At 46.6% G+C, this 26120-nt stretch overlaps 2 protein-coding genes across 3 annotated transcripts in view; one reads left to right on the top strand and one right to left on the bottom strand.

Moving 5' to 3' along the window:
- The first annotated feature begins 1166 nt into the window (after positions 1-1166).
- LOC109901882 (uncharacterized) lies at positions 1167-19287 on the top strand. 2 transcript variants are annotated; one of them, XM_020497884.2, is made up of 11 exons: positions 1167-1481; positions 1832-2027; positions 2185-2256; positions 2342-2418; positions 2647-2747; positions 4125-4241; positions 5077-5151; positions 15370-15508; positions 16526-16608; positions 16757-16853; positions 18792-19287. In XM_020497884.2, exons 1-11 carry the CDS (start codon positions 1425-1427, stop codon positions 18957-18959), a joined length of 1182 nt encoding a protein of 393 aa, XP_020353473.1. In that variant the 5' UTR covers positions 1167-1424; the 3' UTR covers positions 18960-19287. The 2 variants fall into 2 exon arrangements, with proteins under 2 accessions (XP_020353473.1, XP_031642817.1); XM_031786957.1 differs by lacking the exon at positions 16757-16853 and having other exon boundaries at positions 1206-1481.
- A 287-nt stretch (positions 19288-19574) lies between these two features.
- LOC109901881 (zinc finger protein ZFPM2) overlaps positions 19575-26120 on the bottom strand; it is a 147319-nt gene continuing 140773 nt past the window's right edge. The window contains exons 6-8 of the mRNA XM_031786956.1: positions 24683-24889; positions 23702-23926; positions 19575-23165 (exon numbers count right to left, since the gene is read on the bottom strand). Coding sequence (XP_031642816.1) covers positions 20614-23165; positions 23702-23926; positions 24683-24889 — 2984 coding nt within the window. The 3' untranslated portion in view covers positions 19575-20613. The remainder of the gene's footprint in view (positions 23166-23701; positions 23927-24682; positions 24890-26120) is intronic.

Here is a 26120-nt window from a genome sequence, read left to right as displayed (position 1 = left end):
AGTCTGACAGTAGGAGTGAAGTTTATGGAAGAAGTGGACTCTTGCCTTTTGGCTGATCCATTTGTGGTTTCATGATAGGTGAAAAAAGATTTGGGTCATGTGGAATCGGTGAGGGTAACCAGAAGTGGTCTAGTGATAATTGTTTGTGTTTCTGTTGGTCAGATGGAGAATGCACTCGAAGTAAAACGAATCGGGGCAAGAAAAGTGAATTGTTTTGTTCTCAAGAAAAGGGCACAAATGAAAGGAGTGATAACTGGGGTAGCAGTAGATATAAACGTTGACCAGCTGACGGCAAAGATTTCAAGTGTATGTGATGCTCATCGTTTGATGCGACGCAGACAAAAGTCTGTTCTTTTGAGTTTTGAAGTTGAGTCTTTGCCTGACAAAGTGAAGGATATAAAAGTTAGCATATATAAGTTATCCTGTACGAGTGTATGTGCCGAATACATTAAGATGTTACAGGTCTCAAGCTTATGGGCATGTGGCAGCAGTGTGTAGTAGGGAGTGTCCAAGGTGTGAGAAATGTGCAGAAGGGCATGAGACAAAGGAATGTGTAGTATTGGGGAAAGTAGTGGAATGTGTCAATTGTAGGGGCTGCTCATGGAGCTGGGGATCAGAAATATCCCGTGCGAGAGAGGCAGGTTGAGGTTTCCAGGGTTAGAGTAGAGGGTTAAAGTATAGGAAGATGGGTTAAGGGGGAGGAGTGGTAAGAGTATTAGAGATATACCAGTACAGGGGGATAGGCCAAAAAGTCAAATAAGTTTCAGCAAGATTGTATTTTTAGCGTTTATAGCAATGGTTACTAATTGTTCTGCAGGGATGGAACGGAAGTCTTCAAAAATTGATGTTATGGTGGCAGCTGCAGAGAGGTATTTGGGTGTGTGAGACTTGACAGCAGAAGAGTTACAGGATGTGTTAAGTGGTGATGTCCCATCCTTTCAGGGTGATGGCATGAGGTAGGAATAAATACATTTAATTAGTGGAGTAGGGGGGGGTGTTAATTTTATTTTATATCATTTTAAACCTAGTGAGTATAGTGTTAGATGTTAGGTTATTTATTTAGTAAATTTTTATTTTTCAAGTAAAGTATAAGGGAGTTGTACTCCAGTTTAGTAGGTGGCGGTAATGCAACAAATTGGATGCCAACCGCCGTTAAACTTCATAGAAGAAGAAGAAGAAGAAGAAGAAGAAGGCGGCGGTGGCGGCGGCAGTAGTAGTAGTAGTAGTGGCAGTGAACACCGAATTTATGCTGCAGTCTCGCCTCTGAGCTAAAAGCATTGTTGTCCCATTTCGGCGTCTGTACATTTCCAGGAAGTTCTAGCTAACGCGTTGCATTCATTCAATCCTGTGAATTCACATCCCGGTTTCAGCTGGTAGATAGATAGATCGTTTCTAGAATACTTTATTATAACTTGACACTCAAAATGCGCAGAAGGACAGACGGTCAAGAAGCCACTGGAGATGCTAGGACAGTCAAAAGGGTAGCTATCTATTGTACTTCGCTAGGCTGCTAATCTAACGTTACTAGCTCGGTTAGCCATCTCCTCTCAGATGTTCAGAACAAACTGAACTAGCTAAGTACTACCGCAAGGCATAGTAATTGCTTTACCTAGACCTGATATTACTATCTTCCATTAACGTTACACTGGTTACATGACTTAACTTACATGTGGACACAATGCTTTAGTTAAAGCCATACCAAGGCTCATTGCAGAGGCATTTTGACTGACACATGTTTATGTAACTATGGCTTACTGACAGCTGCAACTGCCAGCTAGGTAGCTTATCCACACTTTGATATAACATGTTGATTATAATTCTCCTATGACAGACTGACAGACAGACTGCAGGTTCAGGAGAGACCAGTCAACAACAGCAACAACATCAACCACAACAAGGGGCTAAAACGAGCAGGTGCTGGTCGACTGTTACCTCAGTTGGAAAATGTCTCCTCCTCATCATCCTCATCCCTCCCTTTCTGAACTATGCATCATTGCAAAGAGAGGGCCAACTGTTACTGCCAGAAGGTAACCTGCTGCAGACATGACATTCACCTTCCTGCCTCACTGACATTCACTTTCCTCCCTCAACTTTATTCTTTAATGAGTACAGAAGGTCAATAAAACCATTACATTATGATTAAGATTATCAGCATTGATTAATTTGTATCTTTTTTTTTTCCAGGTGGTGAAATTATAGATATCGGTTTAGGTCAAAAGATGCACCTGATGTGCAAAGGACAAGGACAGCCAGTTGGTAAGTCTGCTAGCTTGCCAGAAATGTCAACAGAACTGTCATCTCCTCTGTGATTTAAGCCCTAACTACTCTGTTTCCTGTGTAGTCATACTGGATGCCCCCACTGGTATGTCCTCTGACATCTGGTTCCATGTACAAGAGAACATTGCACTGCTAACCAAGGTAAGGAGAAATACACTACATCGTTTCAGGCAACTCTGTTAATGATTCAACAGTTCTAGAAGGGTTTTATTTTTGTGGGACAAACAAATTGATGGACTCCATTCTCTGACCAGAATTGTGTATAATATGATTGCAAATATTGTCTTGGTTCCAATGTTTTTGTTACAACTGCTGCTGTGAAAAAGGCTTAAAAAATACATTTGATTGTTCCCATTTTCCCACCCACAGGTGTGCACTTATGACAGAGTGGGACTGGGGTTCAGTAAAAGAGTCCTGCAGAATGAAAGTACAGGGACGGAGAAAGTCTGGGGGATGTCAACCACTGGACGGTAAGCATCTTGTTTTCTCTATCCTGTCATTTTAAAGTTTTACCTATAACTGCTCGCCCCAGAATACCAAAATGAAGCAGTTTTAGGCTACTCTGTCGTGCAAATTTTCATCCTTTCCATCTTGTTTTTCATGCATTGTTAATGTAAAGTGTTACCTAATAGGCCTCCTGAGTGGCGCAGCGGTCTAAGGCAGTGCTAGCGGCGTCACTACAGATCCGGGTTCGACACCAGGAGATCCATAAGGCGGCGCACAATTGGCCCAGCGTTGTCCGGGTTAGGGAGGGTTGCAGGCCCGGGATGTCCTTGTCCCGTCGTGCTGTAGCGACTCCTGTGGCGGGCCGGTCGCATGCACGCTGACACGGTCGCCAGGCGTACAGTGTTTCCTTCAACACATTGGTGTGGCTAGCTACCGGGTTAAGCAAGCATTGTCTCAAGAAGCAGTGTGGCCTGGCGGGGTTGCGTTTCGGAGGACGCATGGCTCTCGACCTTCGCCTCTCCCGAGTCCGTACTGGAGTTGCAGCGATGGGATAAGACTAACTACCAATTGGATATCACGAAAAGGGGGTAAAAAGTACCAAAATAATAGTGTTACCTAATAGTCTACTACTACAGTCAAGGTAACAGGTGTTTGATGCAAGTTATTCTAAAGCCCTGATTCTCAACAAGCACACACACCATTCCCTATCAGATTTAGTATTCCCCTTGGCTAAGCGCCATGTGGGGCCACCTCACGGATTGTCCAATCAGAGACATTGGGGTCAATTGCCCCACAATCTCCCTGCCATGGCCTGCCCTGTCCATGACTCTCCCCTAATCTCTGTGGCTTAAATCTGTCTGAGTGATGGTTGGATGTCGTTGTGGTTGTATGTAGACGGTCAGGTCAGCAGTCTCTGTTACCTTGGGATCTGGTCCAGGCTAACAGCAGAGCAGGCAGCCGCCGCCTTCTGATACAAGCAATCAATTAGCCAGAATTCAATAAGCTGGCAAGCTGAGGGTTTGATGACTGCATTCCTCTCTTCTCTCTGCTGCTGCAGTGAAACCTCTTCATCCTGGCCTCTTCGCTCCTCTCCAATGTTGATTTATTAGTGTAAGAGACCCAACACATCAGATGGCTGTATGTGGGGAGCTGCATTTCACTTGATGATGTTCTTTTTCTGTTGTATATATCCTGCTTTACAAGGCAAAGTAGCCAGGGTCTTCTTCCACTAGGCTTATTTACACTGGCTGATTTAAAGGGTTTCAATGGCAGTGTTTCTGTTGTTATGGTGTAGCTGCCGACTTAGGGGTTGATGTGTTTTACTGTAAAAGCCCTTTGTGACAGCTGTGGTTGTAAAGACATACATTTGATGAATTGATTGATGTCTTTCCCCCCTACAGAATGGTGGACAACCTCCACCGCCTCATCGGTTTAGCTGGTCTAGCCACGCCTCTCATCCTGGTGGGGTCTGAACTGGGCACGCTCAACGCCAGGTTCTACAGCCATATCCATGACGCGTGAGTCTCCCTGCCCACCTAGCAATGGGATCTCAATGGAAAATATAGGCTAACTCTTTTCTTTTTGCCTAACTTGCCACAAGTCAAAATATATTGAGATCGCTTAGTGATAGGTACCCTCCAAAAGTTGGTTGATATGTTCATATGTCAAAAGTGGTTGTGTAGATTCAGCTTTATGCCTCTATCCCAAATGAAGGGGAAAGATTTGCACAGTTTGACAAACTTTGAGCGTTCTCACTTTCTCATCCCTGTTCGAGTTCCATCCTATTCCCTCTCACATGATTGACTACAGTAACTCCAGTACTTCAAAAATATCATCACAATCTGTAGATACTCAGCACTGCATCAAACCCAAGGACATCATAAATGATCTACCCCCACTCCCCACTTCCCCACCAACCCCCATTTCTGAGAAACCTAGTGATTAACACGAGCAGGGAGGGATCAGCCTCCCGGCCCGAGGTGAGAGATTTAGCATTTCATCAGCCGTGATGTGCGTCAGTTAAGAGATTAAATTAAGCGATGGTGAGAGGATGACACATGCAGAATAAAATATATTCCTCCCTGGATGTGGTGATGGGGTGTGGGCCCATCCATCTGTCTGCCAGTGGGTCTGGATCAATCAGACAGAAAACCGGGGCAGAGAAATCCTTCTCACACTCATTACGGACAGGACAGGAAGGGTATAGGGGATGGGTCAGAACGGACACTGGAGGCCCACTTCATCACTGTTTCTTTCTCTTTTTTTCTTCACTGTGTCATCTCTCTTCCCTCTCTCTCGCTCGCTCTCTTTCCCTTTATTTGTTTTTCTTCCCTGCCCCTCTACTGTTCTCAGGCAGGTGTCAGACCTTGTCCTTATTGATCCCATTCCAGAGGACATCTTTGAGGAGGACCAGTGGCAGAAGTACTGGTAAGTCACCTCGAGGAGGAGGAACGGAGGGGAGGGAGGGAAGGGAGAAAGGAGGAGCAGAGCGAGTTAGTAGTACTGTGTTACTCAAGCCCTTGACTCCATCCATATTTGCTGTATGGATAGTGGATAGGATCCACTGTAGTTGATTATCTCTGTTGGACAGGAAGCAGCATTAACATGATTAATGAGGCCAAAGGAACTCATTAGTAGATCCCACTCTCTTTCATCAGGAAGAAATGAGAGTGGAGAATTAGAGTTGGGGAGAGATGGCACACATTTTAATAATAAGTCTCTTTTTTTCCCTATGCATGATTCATGTCAAGCTGTGGATAATGGACATATAACCCTATTCATATTCATTGTTCATAAATTACCATATAGGATATTATGATAATCAGGCAGGACATTAGTGAAATTGTCAGTTATTCAGTCATCAGTAAATAGCAGTGATTTACATAACAATATGGTAATATGCTGTAAAACAATACAGGTAAACACATGAGAATATGTAAGCTGAAAATTTGTTTGACCCTACCATTTATAATATTGCTTTTCTTTGTATCAATTGGAGGGTGAATGCTACACGCTCCCCAAGCGTAATATCTTTGAACAAAAACATTGTATTCAAAGGTATTATTCATGAACAAACACTTTCCATATGCTTTGCAAAAAAACAAAAACATTTGTTATGCAAAATTCTTGTAACTTTTCCAAAAACTCTTACGTTTTCCATAAATTGCACTTGGAAGATTCCTGGAATAAGCAATGAATATGCAGGAGATCTGAGGATCCTCCAAACGGTGGGATTTCTGGAAAACGTGGATTGTAGGAAAGTTCCAGGGATTTTCCGTCCCTAGTTTCGTCTCTGTTATTTCCCTCCACCAGCATCCCATTTGCTCTGTGGGGTTATATAACATTTCATTTCTTTAGTGAGATAAGACATGAGTCGTTGAAAATGGCCTAATTTGTACGTGACTGTAAGTGGAGCCGTGTCATTTATCAGAGATATGTTTCCAATTATCCTCTGATTAATAGGCATTCATTTAATTTCCCTGCTGCCTAGCAGACTACAGTGTACTGGCTGGAGATCCAATTACTCTGCAACCTAGAAATCAACTGAGGAAAGGATTGCTGCATGAAGTAGACTTATATTATTACTCTCTGATTTTTAGATAGGAAACAGGAAATATGTCATATCAAGATTACTGAAACCATTTTTGTAGTTCTATCCGGAGCCACCGAAGTGTGTGTGTATTGACATTCATTAGAACATAATACAAGTGCAACAACGTCCAATACAACTTAACATTCATATAACGTTGCGTGCACACACACACCGTGATGATACCTGAGGAGACGGTATCAGTGAGGCTCCTCTCTGCCTGGGCTCCAGGATTTACACATCAAAGTCCTTCTCATTAACCACGGCTCTCTCCCAAATTACTGCTGTTTTACCAGACAAAACGAATCGGCACCGTCTCCTGAGAATTTCTCCTTTTTATTTTATTATTTTATTTTAGATTAACTCAAAGGTAGAGCGAGATGGAGACTAGAGTTCCCTAGCCTGGAATCCAAACTGATATGCTCTATTTCACCATTGTCTCAGTTTGGATCCCAGGCTATATCTTTCCTTTTGGTATTTCTCCTCTGAGGCTAGGGGCCAGAGATAATACTTCCTGATGAGAAATAAAGTCAGCAGAACGGCAGGAGTTAGTGGATGCCCCTCTGTCTAGCCATACAGATTGCATTCATTCAGGGACGTGGTTTTAGTCGGATCCCTACAGGATGAAGCGCATACAATGAGTTTGTTTTCTTTACCCTGAAAATGGGTCTTGTGAAGTTGACCTAATTTTATATGTACAGTATCTTTGCGTTCGCACTTGATGATAGTGTAATATTCAGCAGAATCACATAAATCTGCAGTCAACCCGACACTCCCTAAAGTCTACAGTAGACAATGGCCTACATGTAAATGTAACACATTGGCATGAAGGCCAGATTCCTAATATCTACTGTAACAGTCAGTGTTTAGTGTTTTATATAGGAAGGAGATAGGGAACCATAGATACCAGACTTCAGTTTATAATTGGACCTCATAACTTGTGTTTGTGTGTGTGTGTGTGTATTAGAGTTGGTGTATTACAGAATGAATTTGTCTTCTAGAAAATATTGACTCCTATTTAATATAATCCAAAACAGGGGGAAGTATTCTATTTTAATGAGCTTGTCCTTATTGTTTGTTTAATGAGCGTTGCGTGATCGTCAAAAGACCATTTTACTCTAGCTTTTCAAATGTGTTTACTCAAACTGAATCCTTTGCATCATGAAATCACTGGAGTATAACTATTTAGAAATAGGCTAATTGCATTCATGATGTTGCTTATTTTCCTTATTTCAGATATTCAGGACAGTTGTTTTCATGTTAGTATGAGCAACATCTGCCCTCTTCATAATATCAAGTAGAAGAAAAGGTCAATGCTGGTTAAGGTGAGAGGAAGATGGCTTAGTGTCCTAAGGAGGGGTTTACTTTAAAGGGTTAATGGTTGGTTAACCTGCAGGGACATTTTAAATGAGCAGAACCAGAGGTTCAAAGCAATGTGTCTGATGGTGTGATGGAAGCCCCACCTGATTGGCTGTTTCTCAGCAGGCACACATGAGCTACTGTACCAGCTGGGGTGGTGGGCTTGGCCTGGACATGGCCCACCTGGGGTGGTGGGCTTGGCCTGGACATGGCCCACCTGGGGTGGTGGGCTTGGCCTGGGCAAGGGCCCACCTGGGGTGGTGGGCTTGGCCTGGGCAAGGGCCCACCTGGGGTGGTGGGCTTGGCCTGGGCAAGGGCCCACCTGGGGTGGTGGGCTTGGCCTGGGCAAGGGCCCACCTGGGGTGGTGGGCTTGGCCTGGGCAAGGGCCCACCTGGGGTGGTGGGCTTGGCCTGGGCAAGGGCCCACCTGGGGTGGTGGGCTTGGCCTGGGCAAGGGCCCACCTGGGGTGGTGGGCTTGGCCTGGGCAAGGGCCCACCTGGGGTGGTGGGCATGGTCCAGCTGGGGTGGTGGGCCTGGTCTGGTGGTGGATCAGTCTCACCTGTATGGAAACCTGATAGAGTTATGAGTCCAGATGGAGACTCCATATCACATCCAGCCAGGCCCCATTCATCATTGATCCCTCATTAGTACCCTGGGCACACTGAGGATACAGACTGTCTCAGACGGCCCTGGGCACACTGAGGATACAGACTGTCTCAGACGGCCCTGGGCACACTGAGGATACAGACTGTCTCAGACGGCCCTGGGCACACTGAGGATACAGACTGTCTCAGACGGCCCTGGGCACACTGAGGATACAGACTGTCTCAGACGGCCCTGGGCACACTGAGGATACAGACTGTCTCAGACGGCCCTGGGCACACTGTGTGTTCCTGTTTCGCTGACACTCAGACCCCCCTAGCCAGACCGCTAGTAGAGGAAGGTAGGCAGAGATAGATTTGTTTGACTGTCACTTTGTCAGATGATGGACTGGTGTGATCGGCTTAGATGATTCCTCTCGTTTAATTTGATTTATAAACCAAATGCTTTTATTTTCGCTTTGTTTGTTGAAAGTGTGTCCATCTGCGCTTTCCGTCGCAGTTTTACAGGCTGGGTAGAAGGCTGGTTCTGAAACACATGACTAAAAAGGGACCGTCTCTAGGGTTGAAGTTTTGAGCTGACGTTTCCAAAAATAGTCAAAGGACGTGCATGAGGTAGAATGTGACGTTATTGATGACACCTCCAATACCAGAGCTGATGTAAAGATCTTTCCATACTCTGTGACCTAGTGGAGTGGACAGTAACACCAGGAAATATGACGCACTCTGTTAGGATATAGATTGATGATAATTGAAAAACCCTGACTGTGTGTGTGTGAATCTTTCAAGTGTGCGTGAGAGAGAGGGAGGGAGTGTTACTCTGCGACAGAGAATAACCATGACTCCTATGTTTCTTCCTGCCTCTCAGCCTCTGCTAACTGTTAGAACAGCACAGCTCCCCAGAGACAAGCAGGAGAGTCAGGAACCCCAATTAATTGTAATTGGCACCGCTGTAAGCATAACTATTGTTGCTCCGTTCCACTAATGAAGCAGGGCTGTCTCGGGCCCCCATGTATTTCCTCCACTAGAATCTATAGTATTGATTCGGGGAGGAAGGAACTGCTGCGGGTCTGGCTGTTCTGGGTAGTACAACGCTGCCACACTTTGGCCAAGTGGGGAATTGCTCTATTGGTTTAATAAAAAGGCCATCCGTCTGCAGTCATTCATTCATGTCTCTATTTTCAGTAGTTGTTCATCTCAGGAAGAATGGCACTTTGATTTCATTTACAAATGTTCGCAGCTTGCATGTGACTGGATCCCTGTATTAGAAGTATTTCCAAGTAACACTACAAGGTAGCAATGAGAATAGTTCTACCTTCTGTTTGGTGTCACTGTATTTCACAGGAATCTCCCAATGAATCACTTGTAGTTTTATATTACACTTTCTTTTTGACACTCCTGTAATAGTCCTTGTTACGTTTTCTCTCCTGTAATAGTCCTTGTTACGTTTTCTCTCCTGTAATAGTCCTTGTTACGTTTTCTCTCCTGTAATAGTCCTTGTTACGTTTTCTCTCCTGTAATAGTCCTTGTTACGTTTTCTCTCCTGTAATAGTCCTTGTTACGTTTTCTCTCCTGTAATAGTCCTTGTTACGTTTTCTCTCATACTCGTGTAATAGCTGCAGGTTGATGTTTATTTTCATGAATCTTGCCCAGGAGGCAGAACTGACCCATTTCCGCTAAAGGGGCCAGCTGCAAAGTAAAAATGGTGTATCGTAAAATGTGTGAAGACCACAATGTACTTTTTGGATGTAATTTAAGAGTGTGGTTAGAGTGTGTGGTGTGTGTGGTTAGAGTTATGTTTAAAATAAGATTGTATGAATTTGTGGCTGTGCCAGCAATTGACCACTCTGCAGGGTTGCCTCCAAGGGGAAGATTCATGACAATAAAATGCCAACCTGCGTAATAATCCATGTACTGTGTTCTCTCCTAGTCATGTAATAGAACATGTTCTACATTCTAGCCTACTTAATAGTCCCTTTTCTGTGTTCTAATGTAATTGGCCATGTTCTGTGTTCTCTCCTAGTCATGTAATAGAACATGTTCCACGTTCTACTCGTGTAATAGTCTATTTTGTCCGTGAGCTCCCTCTCCGGTAATGGAGGCCCTGCATATGGAATGACATGCTAATGAGGCAGGGCCCCCTTATCTTGTCGGGGGGCCAAATTCCGACAGTGAATTGCGACAGTTGTAACAAAAGTAACAGAGCGTCTATTCAGCCTGCACTAATCCAGATGGGAAAGTCAAACAGCAGAAAGTCCGCCGCACAAACTCATTTCATCACGTTATTCATTTAGATATTGCCTTGCCGCTCCTGAGGAGGAAGGGGAAAGAAGAGCCCTCTGAAATGACCAACATGGCTGAGGCGTTTTGCACATGGTTCCTCCACTCCCTCTCCCCTCTTATCGCCTTAATTCATCCCGCCAATCTGGGCTGTCTTTACCCGCTAAATTTCCCTTTGACACGCATGCCTTCCCTCGCATAATCCTCCCTCCCGGGCAGAATTAAAAATGGAGGGAATAAGGAGGGACAGGTGGCTGGAGAATCTTTGAAATAATGCGACAGACAGACAGACAGACAGAGCAATGATTTGACCAGATTGAAACAGGGGCTGATAAAGTTTATGGAGAGGAAAAGGTGGAAATGTGTGGAGACAGAGAAGTCCCTAAAGAGCCAGGTTATAAGAGTCCCTTCTAAATTGTGGGGCGAGAATGACTTCAGGGGTGAAATAGTGGCAAAGAAGATGATAATGTCAAAATGTCAGTCTTTAAATGTCTGATTTGAAGAAAATAAATGGTCCGTGAGGCTGAAATTGAGAAAGGTAGCAGCAACTATTTTCCTGTCTGCTGCCACCATTAAACTTTTGTCTATTTGTGAACTCTTAAAAGCCCTGCTACAATACAGCCATTAGGGGTCCGGCATTGCCATCAGCCATTTTGGTTGGTTGCTGTGTAGCAGGTAGAACATGTATTGTTGCTGAAGTTTAAGATTGGAAAGTTTAAGATTCTCCAAATACCTGAGTCTCAATCAGGCTACAGCCTCGTCTAGACATCAGGCCTTATGGATTTACATCCTTTGACAAAACTTGATATCGCAACACGTGGGAAATAACAAGCCAATGCCGACTTGAGGTGAAAGCTGTGGGGTGAGCACTTTGGGTCGGGGGGTGCGCACTCTAGGTTGAGGCCTGGCTGTGGGTTTGACTAGCACTGTGGGGTGGGCTGAGGCCTGGGTCTTGGGGCTGTGGGCCTGACTAGCACTGTGGGGTGGGCTGAGGCCTGGGTCTTGGGGCTGTGGGCCTGACTAGCACTGTGGGGTGGGCTGAGGCCTGGGCTGTGGGTCTGACTAGCACTGTGGGGTGGGCTGAGGCCTGGGTCTTGGGGCTGTGGGCCTGACTAGCACTGTGGGGTGGGCTGAGGCCTGGGCTGTGGGTCTGACTAGCACTGTGGGGTAGGCTGAGGCCTGGCTTGGGGCTGTGGGTCTGACTAGCACTGTGGGGTGGGCTGAGGCCTGGCTGGAGGCTGTGGGTCTGACTAGCACTGTGGGGTGGGCTGAGGCCTGGCTTGGGGCTGTGGGTCTGACTAGCACTGTGGGGTGGGCTGAGGCCTGGCTGGAGGCTGTGGGTCTGACTAGCACTGTGGGGTGGGCTGAGGCCTGGGCCTTGGGGCTGTGGGTCTGACTAGCACTGTGGGGTGGGCTGAGGCCTGGGTCTTGGGGCTGTGGGCCTGACTAGTACTGTGGGGTGGGCTGAGGCCTGGGCTGTGGGTCTGACTAGCACTGTGGGGTGGGCTGAGGCCTGGCTGGAGGCTGTGGGTCTGACTAGCACTGTGGGGTGGGCTGAGGCCTGGGCCTTGGGGCTGTGGGTCTGACTAGCACTGTGGGGTGGGCTGAGGCCTGGGCTGTGGGTCTGACTAGCACTGTGGGGTGGGCTGAGGCCTGGCTTGGGGCTGTGGGTCTGACTAGCACTGTGGGGTGGGCTGAGGCCTGGGTCTTGGGGCTGTGGGCCTGACTAGCACTGTGGGGTGGGCTGAGGCCTGGGCTGTGGGTCTGACTAGCACTGTGGGGTGGGCTGAGGCCTGGCTTGGGGCTGTGGGTCTGACTAGCACTGTGGGGTGGGCTGAGGCCTGGCTGGAGGCTGTGGGTCTGACTAGCACTGTGGGGTGGGCTGAGGCCTGGCTGGAGGCTGTGGGTCTGACTAGCACTGTGGGGTGGGCTGAGGCCTGGGCCTTGGGGCTGTGGGTCTGACTAGCACTGTGGGGTGGGCTGAGGCCTGGGTCTTGGGGCTGTGGGCCTGACTAGCACTGTGGGGTGGGCTGAGGCCTGGGCTGTGGGTCTGACTAGCACTGTGGGGTGGGCTGAGGCCTGGCTTGGGGCTGTGGGTCTGACTAGCACTGTGGGGTGGGCTGAGGCCTGGGTCTTGGGGCTGTGGGCCTGACTAGCACTGTGGGGTGGGCTGAGGCCTGGGCTGTGGGTCTGACTAGCACTGTGGGGTGGGCTGAGGCCTGGCTTGGGGCTGTGGGTCTGACTAGCACTGTGGGGTGGGCTGAGGCCTGGGTCTTGGGGCTGTGGGCCTGACTAGCACTGTGGGGTGGGCTGAGGCCTGGGCTGTGGGTCTGACTAGCACTGTGGGGTGGGCTGAGGCCTGGCTTGGGGCTGTGGGTCTGACTAGCACTGTGGGGTGGGCTGAGGCCTGGCTGGAGGCTGTGGGTCTGACTAGCACTGTGGGGTGGGCTGAGGCCTGGGCCTTGGGGCTGTGGGCCTAGCAGTTGGGTGAGGGCTGTGAGATCCAGAGCTGTGGGGTGGGTTGGCTGAGAGCTAGGTCTGGGGGTACACTGAGGGTAAGTGCTCAGGGCTGTGGGTGGTCTGAGCACTAGGGGTGGGGGGCTGAGCACTGGTTGTTGGGTGGCGGGGGGGCAGCTGTGAGGCGGACGCCACTTGATTGGGCTCTGCAGGCTGAGACCAGCCAATTCAAAGCACCAGTGAGCCGAGACCGATTGGCCCTCCTGAGTTACAAAATCCCAGCGCTGCTCTCCTCATTTGCCCCCCAAAATATCTCTCATTCTCTCCTGTCAAAATGTCTGTTAGAGAAAGTTTGGGATTTTGGTATCATATTTCTAATGAATATTCCCAATAAGTCTTTAGTTTTTAGACCAATGCAACATTGTCTATATGTCACACTGTTGGAAACCAGATTGTTCAGAATAAACACATTGCTATGATGTTGTAGTTGAAACTAAGGTCAAAGACTCTGCTAGCCTCATCTCTCCCCTGCAATCTTTCAGCTTAGAGGGTTTATTGCTGCTGGCCTAAAGAACAGTGAAACCCATCCTAAAGAACAGTGAAACCCATCCTAAAGAACAGTGAAACCCATCCTAAAGAACAGTGAAACCCATCCTAAAGAACAGTGAAACCCATCCTAAAGAACAGTGAAACCCATCCTAAAGAACAGTGAAACCCATCCTAAAGAACAGTGAAACCCATCTTAAAGAACAGTGAAACCCATCTTAAAGAACAGTGAAACCCATCCTAAAGAACAGTGAAACCCATCCTAAAGAACAGTGAAACCCATCTTAAAGAACAGTGAAACCCATCTTAAAGAACAGTGAAACCCATCCTAAAGAACAGTGAAACCCATCTTAAAGAACAGTGAAACCCATCCTAAAGAACAGTGAAACCCATCTTAAAGAACAGTGAAACCCATCCTAAAGAACAGTGAAACCCATCCTAAAGAACAGTGAAACCCATCCTAAAGAACAGTGAAACCCATCCTAAAGAACAGTGAAACCCATCCTAAAGAACAGTGAAACCCATCTTAAAGAACAGTGAAACCCATCTTAAAGAACAGTGAAACCCATCTTAAAGAACAGTGAAACCCATCCTAAAGAACAGTGAAACCCATCCTAAAGAACAGTGAAACCCATCCTAAAGAACAGTGAAACCCATCCTAAAGAACAGTGAAACCCATCCTAAAGAACAGTGAAACCCATCCTAAAGAACAGTGAAACCCATCCTAAAGAACAGTGAAACCCATCCTAAAGAACAGTGAAACACAGCCTAGTTTAGGGCTGTTTTCTAATCATATTCCATGCATTGCTCTATAATCATACTCCATTCTTGTCAGTTTAGAAAAATTGCATTTGGGGATAATTTAATATCAGGATTGGAAACCATTTATATTCTTGTCTGTTAAAGGAAGATGCATGCAATTACACTGAACACGCAACAATTTATTTGACCTTTATTTAACTAGGTAAGTCAGTTAAGAACAAATTCTTATTTTCAATGACGGCCTAGGAACAGTGGGTTTAACTGCCTGTTCAGGGGCAGAACAACAGATTTGTATCTTGTCAGCTCGGGACATCAGCAAACTGCTCGCCCACACTGCCATCTGCCCGGTACAGTTGAAACCCGGGATTCATCTGTGAAGAGCACACTTCTCCAGGGTGCCAGTGGCCATCGAAGGTGAGCATTTGCCCACTGAAGTTGGTTAAGACGCCAAACTATATTCAGGGCAAGATCCCGGTGAAGACGAGCACGCAGATGAACTTCCCTGAGACAGTTTCTGACAGTTTTCAAAAATTGTACGCTCTCTCAACTTGAGACATCTGTGGCATTGTTGAGTGACAACTGCACATTTTAGTGGCCCTTTATTTTCCCCAGCACAAGGTGCACCTGCATAATGATAATGCTGTTTAATCAGCTTCTTGATTATCATAGCAAAGGAGAAATATTCACTAACAGGGATGTAAACAAATTTGTTTAGAAAATTTGAGAGATGAGATTTTGTTGTGCATATGGAACATTTCTGGGATGATTATTGTTTCAGCTCATGAAACCTGGGACCAGCACTTTATATGTTGTGTTTGTTCAGTGTATATTAAGAAATGTTTTGCACAAACGTTTTCAAATATATTGATTTTGGCCATTGGTACACGCAAAAAAATAAAAATAATAATACGCATGACCCTGAGTCAGGTAGTTATTGGGCGGTGTTGCTAAGCTTTTCATTCCTGACAATCTGATGTGTGTTTCTCACTAGGTACAGTATGTGTGTGTGTCTTGTGTATTTGTCAGTCACATGTTGTGTTCTGTGTCTGTAGGTACAGTCAGCTGGTGCCATCCCTCCAAGCTATGCAATTCTCAGCTGCCACAGGCATCAGCCGCATCCTCATCATTCTGGGGCTGCTTAAGCCAGCCATCATGGGGGACAACATCGCTGAAGACCTCATACAGAGACAGGTGAGTCTGACTGAAACATCGCTGAAGACCTCATACAGAGACAGGTGAGTCTGACTGAAACATCGCTGAAGACCTCATACAGAGACAGGTGAGTCTGACTGAAACATCGCTGAAGATCTCATACAGAGACAGGTGAGTCTGACTGAAACATCGCTGAAGACCTCATACAGAGACAGGTGAGTCTGACTGAAACATCGCTGAAGACCTCATACAGAGACAGGTGAGTCTGACTGAAACATCGCTGAAGACCTCATACAGAGACAGGTGAGTCTGACTGAAACATCGCTGAAGACCTCATACAGAGACAGGTGAGTCTGACTGAAACATCGCTGAAGACCTCATACAGAGACAGGTGAGTCTGACTGAAACATCGCTGAAGACCTCATACAGAGACAGGTGAGTCTGACTGAAACATCGCTGAAGACCTCATACAGAGACAGGTGAGTCTGACTGAAACATCGCTGAAGACCTCATACAGAGACAGGTGAGTCTGACAGAGTCAGGTCAACAGCTCGTATGTTCTCAATGTCTTATTTTTAAACAATGCATTTGAATGTGTGATTTTAATGTGCCTTAATATACCTGCTGACACCAGGAATTAAATTCCCTATTCTGTTATTGGGCAGGAGGAGATGTCCAGGTGTGATGGTTCAACCTTGTTGTGTTGGAGAACAATCTCTAACATAGCCACGGGATGGAGCTAGTGGTAGAGTAATGATCGTTCCTCAGGAGGGAGGGAGGGAGGGAGGGAAATGAACTGTGACTATTGATAACTGCTCCAGGTTAAAGTCTAAACAGTTTGTTAAAATATATTGGTTCTATTTCCTGGAACCCACTTTTTGATAGCAACAGACATGGACTTATTTCAGCTTTTGAATACTACAGTTACCAAGGCGTTAAGGAGTCATTTTGCTTAAATTGTAGGGAAAGAGAGAGACAAGTGAAGGTTATAATGCACACACAAACACTTACTTTCAGGCCATGGTCCAATGTTATCATATGTCTTTGTGTTCTCAGAAGTACCTCCTCAGTAACCCCGCCCACCAGAGCAGTGCTGTAGATGAACATTTTTTCCTGAATGAAAGTGCTTCTCAAGTCAGGTGAGACGAACATACAGTACATGTGAATGTAATATCAAGCTGTCATCACACAATCATTTTGGATATGCTCTACAGTATATCCAGAATTTACAAGTGTAAAAGCAAACTTATTTTGAGATTTGTATGTAATGTTTTGATAATTTTTCAGGGAAATCTCCAAATTTAAACCCCTCTCCAGTAGGACTTCTGTGAGTGTGATTATTGGGGATTCTTTCGATGAGCAAATTCCTGCTGCTCTAAACCAAGTGAGTAGTGTACAACTTTCCTCCCTCTATTAGTCTGTCTAGTGGCTGGCCAAATTACATTTCTCAATCTTCACCCTGAAGTGTGTACTCAATGGGTAGGGTTGAAAAAATCCTAGAACTTTCAAGGTAGCAGGTAGCTGACTAGTGGTGGCTATTCAGCAGCCTGATGGTCTGGGGCTAGAAGCTATTGGCCAGTCTGTTAGTTTTAGCCATGAAGCTCCTATACTGCCCTCGTCTGATTCGTCACTCGGGTGGCTAAGGTTCCTTGATGGGACCGTTGATGAGAATGGGGGCGTGCCCAGCTTGGTTCCTCCTGAAGTCCACAATCATCACCTCTTTTGTTTTGCTGACGTTGAGGGAGGGGTTGTTCACCTGGCACCACACCGTCAGAGTGCCTACCTCCTCCCTGTATGGCGTCTTGTCATTGTTGGTAATCAGGCCTACTAATGTCGTGTCATCAGCAAACTTGATAATGGAGTTGGAACTGTGTGAGGCCACACAGTCGTAGGTATACAGGGAGTACAGGAGGAGACTAATAAGATGCACCCTTGTGGGTCCCCCGTGTTGAGGATTAGTGTGGAGGTAATGTTGCATACCTTCACCACTTTGGGGTGGCCCGTCAGGAAGTCCAGGACCCAGTTGCATAGTGAGGACGTAAGTCCCAGGGCTGTGAGCTCAGGGGGCGCTATGGTATTGAAGGCCGAGCTGAACAGCATAGGAAAATATTCCAGTCCATGTGATCAAAACTGTCTTGAAGCATGGATTCTGATTGGTCAGACCAGCAGTGCACAGACCTGACCACCGGAACTTTCCTCTTGAGTCTTTGTTTGTAGATGGGGAAGAGCAAAATGGAGTCATGGTCAGATTTTCCGAAAGGAGGACAGGAGATGGCCTTATACCCGTGTTAATAGTAATTCGGAAGCACGGTTCTCAAATTACTTTTGTTAAAGTTCTCCACGACAATGAACGCTGCCTCCGTGTACTCGGTCTCCAGTTTATTCAGGGCCCAATGAAGATCTTTGAGAGCTTTTTTTTGGTGTGAGTTTAGGGCGGGATGTACACAAAAGTAGCGATAATCCCTGAAAACCCTCGGAAGGTAAAAAAGGTGACATTTGACCAAGTAGTTGGGAGTGCAGAAGCTCGCAAGTTTCTGTAAGTGTTCCTTGTCGCACTACTTGTTATTGATCATAAAGCAGAGCCCTCTGCCTTTGTTCTTGCTAGAGAGAGCCCTCTTCCTATCCGCTTGATGAACTGTCAAACACACTGGTTGTATATAATCTGTTCGTATGTGGGAGGAAAGTCGGGTCTCAGAAAAGCAGAGTATGTTGCAGAATCTGATGTCCCCCTGGAAGGAGATCCTCGCACTAAGTTCATCAAGTTTATTCACTAATGGTTGAACATTGGAGAGTAGTATGCTTGTTAATGGAGGACAGGTCACCCAGTGTCTCAATCTCACTAAGACCCTCTCACATCTGCCTCTCCATCTGTGTCTATTTCCTGCTCTATTTCCTGCTCTCCAGTAAGACTCCCAGGCAACCTGGCACCTCACCGAAGAACCTAGACCATTGTTCCGCCGTCTTTGGGAATTCGAGAAAGTCGGGTGGACGGTGTGACTACCAAGCGGTTCATATTTAAATAGTTCTACCTGGGCGGGTATGAAGTAATGCACAAAACAAACTGAGTAAGATTTTTTTGGGAAAAACACTAGAAAAAGTAGAAACCTGCAATGTTTTGTAGGAGCTCGAGGTGAAGCTCCACTCATTGCTGCCGTCTTAGCCAACGCCTGCACTAGTTCAGGGGGACGGCACTACCGCACAGTGCACACTTCGGGGAGAAAGGGGATGGATGGAATTGGGATAATGCATATTGACTCTTTCTCGCAGGGCCCTCAAACTAACTCAAATGAACATTGACTGACTATATGTGCTTCCACATCAGGTGGTGGCCCAGCTTCAGAAGACGTTACTGGAGCAGACATACCCCTCGGCCAACCAGATCCATGTTAAAGGAGGGGACCGCAGGATGATCTACAAGAGGCCGTCTGTTGTTAGCAAACACCTGTTGAAGCTGGTGTCCCAACGGCAGTCCAAACAGCAGAGCCAATGACCATAGAGATCTATAGAAGACATCTAGTTCTATTGCTCTAATTTCAAGGTTCAAATTCTGTGCCAGTGACACACTGATTCTGCTGCCAAATGTCTCAACTACACTCACAACTGGAAGATGAAGTCATATGTCAGAGGTTCCATGTTTAGTTTTTTTCCAGTGATGATTTTTGACAGGAACACATGTCAAGTATATATGTCCACAAATGAAACTGGTTTCAATCGATTGATTTATTATTTGTATACTTTATTACAAGTACAAATATCAGACAGTTTTGCCTTAATGTTTGTAAATAAATAATAAAGTATTCTGAATTTGTGTCTGTTAACTCTTTCTGGGATGTATTCAGTCTGTAAAGCTGCAGCGTTACAGATCCCATGATCGAATGTAAAGGTGACGATGTAAAAGGAATTTCCCATTGAGCCGACACATGCATTGTTTACCGCGAATGCAGTCTCCTCTAAAGTGGGAACATTGACTTTAAATTTGATTCGTGCTGTAAAGCTGAATTTACGTGATATGGATTGAACAGAGCACTCTGTCCCTTATATCTAATGTACACATCCACTACACTGGTGTTGTAGCTTTGAAAGAAAAGACCAAACATCATTGGATTATCCTGAGGATTTCAGTTTAATTATGACACCACATCAAAATAAAAATTATTTCCAACAGTTCTGGAACTTTATTCCATCCATATACATGCATAGCAACAACGTTTTTTTTAAGAAACTTTTTTTCTCCCATAATTAGGACAATGGAATGATTATTTTACATCAGTGTCCCCCGCCAACCAACTTCCCAACCCAGCTTGTCCATCATCAACAGCAATAAATGTAATTCTTGTACAATTTCTTCCCCCCCTCAAATATATGCAGTCCCCCTCATAATACTGCTTTCAGTAATGTTCCCTCATTTACAAAGTATTGCATCGACAGCAAATTCTAGAAAGGGAGACCAAAGTGTAGTTCAGCAAACAGAAATATGAGTACTGTACAAGAATGTTGCCATCCTCCTGAAAACATCCACGTCTGAGTTGAAGAAAAGAGACAGGGACACAGCCACATACGTATGCTAAGCCAAGTGTATGCCAAAACAGAAGATGCAGCTGGATTGTACCTGGCTATCCCACCAAAGGGTTAAGGCCAAGAATCCGAGTCATGAATAGCAAAGCTGCAAATGACATTTAGGCATATACAAAAACTGTTACAGCAAATAAGAATAGACAAGTGCTTCAGTAGCTATTTTGTGTCTAAAATGCATCTCATTTGTATTCTATCGTTTCATTGAGCCTACATTACAGTGTAAACAATATGTGTGCTACACAAGAATGACTATACAATAACATTACAAACAACTCTGATATAAATTTCATTTGAATTTTAAATTAAGATCACTACTATTAATACTGATTGTAAAATAAATAAATGTGAAAGTGGCACCAATATTACTCTGGATTCATTTTTTCATTTTTTTTCTTTTTTAACCAATGATTTGCAATGAGGTGTTAAAATGATGAAAGAAGAAGCCTCTCTTGATTGTCCACAAGCAGCGTTTAGAACTGCGTGAGTGATGCATTATTCCAGACACGACAGTGTACCCAAACAGAAAAAAGGGGAGTGGGAAGGGACAGGAAAACTAAACAGGAACTAGTTCATTTCACATGCTCCGCAGCATGTGACGAACAGTAAAACTTCTTATGGGTAATAAAGTTTGATAGGTTGTTGAATTGGATGTCACAGAGACGGCAGTACTTCCCACTGCCCGGAGCCTGGGACGACCCATTCAAACCCTTTGTCACCGTGGGCACTGTCTCCTCGGTCGGAGACTTGGACGCGGGTGACACGTTCTCGTTGGAGTCGGACGGGTTCTCCGCGCCCCACGTGGGTGAGGGGTGGCCGTCTTGCTGCTGGAGATTGTGGGATTGGTTATCCTGGTTGGGTGGGATGGGCCCCGATCCCGAGCGCTCCTCTGGCTTGTGACCGCCGTTGACTATCACCATGCCCCTGTTTTTGGGCAGCAGGGGCAGTGGCTCTTTGCTGGGGAGTGGGCAGCCGTTGGCAGCAGGCTGCTCTCTCCCCGTCTCTGGTCCCCCTCCATTAGTGCTCTGCTCCTGCTCGCTGCTCACCTCTCTCTCGCCCTGCATGACCAGCCCGCCGGCCACGTAATCGGTCGGCTTTATCCCGAAGTAGGGCGATATTTGCTCGACACCTTTCATCTTCTTTATTGCGCCGGGATAAAGGCAGTGGGGAAGAAACATGTTCTCGTCTTTAGTCGGGATGAGCTGAGCCTCGCTGAAGGGCTTGAGACCCGGCACTGGGCCCATGTGAGGGGGGAACATTCCACCCCCATTCTGCACAATCATTTTATCGTTGCCGTTCTTCTCACATGGGCTCTTATCGTAGGCGTCATCAGGATTACTGCCTTCACTCTTCACCACGTCTGGGAACATGGTCTCACCACCGTGCTGCTGGGAGGCTGTGGCTGTTGTCACAGGGCAAAAGTTCTGTTTATGCGCAAGGTAGTTCTCCACTTTGTTAAAACTGATCTTGCACACTGTACATTCGTGATAGTCTAACAGTCTTTTGGGGGAGTTTGGCGATGTCTTGTCATTGGGGATTGGCGAGCACTTTTTGCTGAGATCGATGGGTGCGTCCAGCTCCTGCTGGTCCATAGTGGCATTACTGTTGGGGGCCATGATAGACTTGGTGACGGTGAGGGAAGCCTCCAGGTGTTTGGGGACCATCCCTGGGAAGACGTCACAGCGAGGGTGAAAGCGGTCGGCCAGGCTCTCCACCGCCTCCTGGGAGGTACAGGGGTTCGCCATAGGAGGGACCCCCAGGAACCCTGGCTGCCCAATGGAGGGTCCTCTCGGGTCCTGGTCTGGGAGACACATCTCGTACATCTTTCTGCGCTTGCGGGTCCTCATGGTCCTCTGCATGGAGGGAACCTTGTTGGCGGACATGCGTTTCATGGGGGGGTCGTGACGCGTAGCACAATAGTACTGCTTGTGGACCATGTAGGTCTCGTGGCGGCTAAAGGTGATATTGCAGGCCGCACAGGAAGTCTGGTTGGGGTCGTTGACGTCAGTCTCCACCAGAGGCGTGTTGGTAGGGCTCTTCCCCTCCACCGCCTGCTGCTTCCCGTTCGGCCTCTCCTCTACGCCGGTCGGGGTGGTGGAGACCTTCTTCACCTGCCCCGGCAGCTCCTTCTCTGGGCCTGGGCCTTTCACTGCCCCTCCTGCATTGATCATGTCCAGAACACTCTGAGAGTTGACTGACAAACAGGCCGACTGCATCAGGTGGCTGTCGGTGACCTCAGAAGGGTGGCATCCGGCGAGCATACTGACTGAGCTGTGGCCGCTGTTGGGGCTCACGGCCTTGTCTGAGATGCTGGAGAAGTCAGGCGACTTGGTCATGTGCTGCCAACGACTGTTACAGTAGTGCTTTTTGTGGACCAGGTAGTTTTCCAGGTTGTTGAAGGTGATATTGCATTCGAAACACGTGGCCCCTTTGGGGATGAGGGGGCTGTAGATCACTGGAGGGTAGACTGTGTTCCCTCCGTGGCGTAGCCTCCGGTGCACCAGCTCTGACATTTTAGCCAGAATCTCAGAAGCCTGCGGGACGACAGAAATGTCCTGGGAGAAAGCGAACTGGGACAGGAAGGGCCCCATGGGGTAGGTGGGGCCCATGTTATGCTGAACAGGAGAGGAGGCCAAGCGGGGACTGGAGGGCTCAGACTTGATCCGGGTGTAGGAGAAGCTGGCCTTACTGCCCGGATGGCCACCGTCCCCCTTCAACCCTGACAGCATGGGCTTTTTCTCAGCCTTCTCCAGCTCGCTGTCGATGGTGACGTCCTTGCTGAGGGATCCTTTGGGACTCTGGAGGGCTTCCTTCCGGTTGGCCAGCTCGACGCGGGCCGCCGCCTGCTGCAGGGCTTCTTCCGCCCCCCTGGGGGAGTGCTCGCTGTCGCTCTCCCTGTGAAGTTTGCTGCCACCACCGTGGCCATGGTGGCTGTGCAAGTCCTGATGCTGCAAGAGTTCCCTGTGGTTCTGAAAGCTGATATGGCAGTGATTGCATCTGAAGGCGGCCTGTGACAGGTGAGAGAGGATGTGATGTTGGAACGTAATAAGAGAATCCGCCGTGTAGTTACAGATTGTGCATTTCAAGCTGGTGCCAGGGGGGAGCGTCTCTTCCATTTTGACACCTGTTAGGGAGATAAAAGGACACTGTTGAGATTCTTCGTTGCCTTCCCACTCTGCCTTAACGTTAACTACGGCTACGATCAAAACCTGATGCATTATGCCAAGCTTACTCCCAACCCTCCTGATTTTTGGTTGGGCTGAAAGCTAAACTGTCAACTGCTTAAGCTGACAGGGGGATGTGTATATTTATGGCGCTAAGAGCAGTAGTTCACTTTTCCAATTATTTTACCTGACTAATGTGAAACTGACAGTGTCTTAATGTCAAGCAATACTTTTCATTACAAAACCGGATACTAAAATGACTGACAAATATTAAAGGTATACTGTTCTGTACTACTCAACGTGATAAAATAATACATCGGATTACCTTTAATGATAAGCACATCTCATGTCAACATCACTCAATGGTGAGATACTTACGACTAAATGAAAGCTCAAATAAATCTACATTTCGTCTACTTTACAGTACTTTACTAGTATTACTACAGTAGAAGCTCAACTACTATACTAATAGTACGAGCAGGACATCTGTACTCACCGCTGTGCGTGCTCAGGTGCATTTCCAGTGCCCTGGCGCTGGTGAAGCTCTTGTTGCACTGTGGGAAGGGGCAGATGCTGGGTGTCTGGTGGAGTCCGTTGTCGTTCTCCTCCCCTTGGCTCTCTGGCTCCCTCTGCCTGCCACTGCAGTAGTACATCAGGTGGGCCTGCAGGTTCCTCTCACTGCGGTACCAGATCCCACACGCCTTACATGGGAAGATGTCCTCTGGAGAGAGAGAGGGTAAAACACAGGGTAGAGCGTCAGGGTAGAACGTCAGGGTACAACATCAGGGTAGAGGGTCAGGGTACAACGTCAGGGTAGAGCGTCAGGGTACAACGTCAGGGTAGAGCGTCAGGGTACAACGTCAGGGTAGAGCGTCAGTGTACGTTTCGTGCGCACACAACAACATGCACACGTTTCTTTCTCTTTATAGCTCTGATTTGATACCCAAAGCCAGGCAAAAACCCTGTAATACCCAAGCCTGTGATAGGACTGTGTCGATACCACTAGGTTGATGCCCTTTCTCAAGGGCAACTGAAACACTGGACCATCTGCCTGCAGCAGAACAACCTCCCTGTCGAGCTGAACCCAGATAGCCCTTATTAAGTAAACAAATGCACTATTTGCATGAAGCTTGTATTTTGCAATTAACAGGTTAGTGGGAGGCTCGCCTGTGTTTATGTGAACCCAAACAGAAGGTCGACAGCTCTTATCTCAACCGCTCTTAACACAGACTCATCTGGGTTAATCTACAGCCCATAGACGGATGGACTGACAGACATTGAGGGCTATGTCCAAAACGACACCCTATTCCCTATATAGTGCAATACCTTTGTCCAGAGTCTGCACCCTCTTTCCTATAGTGCATTACTTAATGTTTTGGCCTAAAGTAGTGGACTACATAGGGAATAGAGTCCATTTCAAACACAGCCCTAGGTGAGACTACAGTACAGACTAGCCATGGAGTGTATTGTAACTCACTGTTGACGATGGCGGTGGGCAGAATGGAGGCCATGGCGGCCTGCTGAGGCAGGAGCTGGATGGTGTCCAGCAGTCTAGCCGGGTACATCCCCTCGCTCAGAGACATGTGGTTGATGGCCTGTAGACGGGAGTCAAAGTCCACGGCGAACGCCACTAGCTCCTCGCCCCCCATGATGTTCTTAGTGGTGGTACACCACAGCTGGCCACCTGGAACAGACAGAAGGGGAAGATGCAAAAAATGTTGTTTTTATCCTGTGTGACTCTGTTGGTAGAGCATGGTAGTGTTAGCCTGTGTAGCTTAGTTGATGGGTTCGATTCCCACTGGGGACAGTATTATATTATTATTATTGATGTTTCACCCTATAGGTGACTCCAAACTCTGGAGTTCAGAGGGTATGGAATTCCATCCAGAGGGACATGTTATAAGGACTTAATAATAATGACTATATAATGACTAAAGTGTGAAATCACAATGTCATACTTTGGTTAAAGTATCAGTAAGAAATGTCATACTCAGTGGGGTAAATTGTAGTAGGTCTATGCATTGGAGCTATACTGTATACTTCAGTAATATAGCATAACCTCAAACAGATCCTCTACACACGATCAGATGTTTGTGTTTAGGGATGAAACATCCCAGTGAAATCTTCTGAACATATTCATTAAGTTAGGATGAGAGAGTGGAAGGGGAGGAAGGGGTAGAGGAAGGTTTTTAGCTTAGATAATATTTATCTCCTGCACATGACAGGCTTTTCAGCTGCACTTCATTTTCCTTTGAAGAGATTAAAGTTTTTAATATGACTATTTACAAAAATCTGGCTGGGGCGATAACAACAACGATGATACGCTCACGCTAAATGGCAGAATTAGGACATTGTTTCAGAGAAAAGCTGGACAATTAATTAGGGCACTCTGTTAGCTTTCAAAGATGTGCAAACACTCCGACAGAGCAGCGTCAGGATGAGAGAGGACCTGTAATTTGAGTCCAGCTGTTGTGGAAATAATGGGTGTTGCAGAAGAGAGGGGAGAGGTATGAAGGGTAGAACAGAAGACTAACTGCACCCCACTCATAGTTCCATCCTCCTTTAGAGAGACACTGATTACAAATGTTTACACAAAACGTATAAATCACTGGTTTTAAAGGTCAGTGTAGACAGGGTTGAGGTTTTCAAGTGAGGCTCTCCCAACCCAGGGAGGAAAACTGAAGAGTAACTGCTGTAGTTACTATGAAATGACATGATGGAATGATTGTTATGAAGCCTAACTTCCACACCAATCTGAGGATGTATCACTCCTCTCTGGTACACCTTCCACGGCATTCCACCTCCCACCTGACGCTGGTCATAACCTCGCTACTCTCATGAACCCATTTCCCAACCTTTTCATTACATTAATGTCAAACAGTAAACACTATTATAGAAATGAGTCAGAGGAGTGA

The sequence above is a fragment of the Oncorhynchus kisutch genome, linkage group LG13 (genome assembly GCF_002021735.2).
Source record: "Oncorhynchus kisutch isolate 150728-3 linkage group LG13, Okis_V2, whole genome shotgun sequence".
Taxonomy (NCBI): domain Eukaryota; kingdom Metazoa; phylum Chordata; class Actinopteri; order Salmoniformes; family Salmonidae; genus Oncorhynchus; species Oncorhynchus kisutch.
Note: the sequence above shows the minus strand (reverse complement) of the source record. Positions and strands in the feature narration are given on the sequence as shown.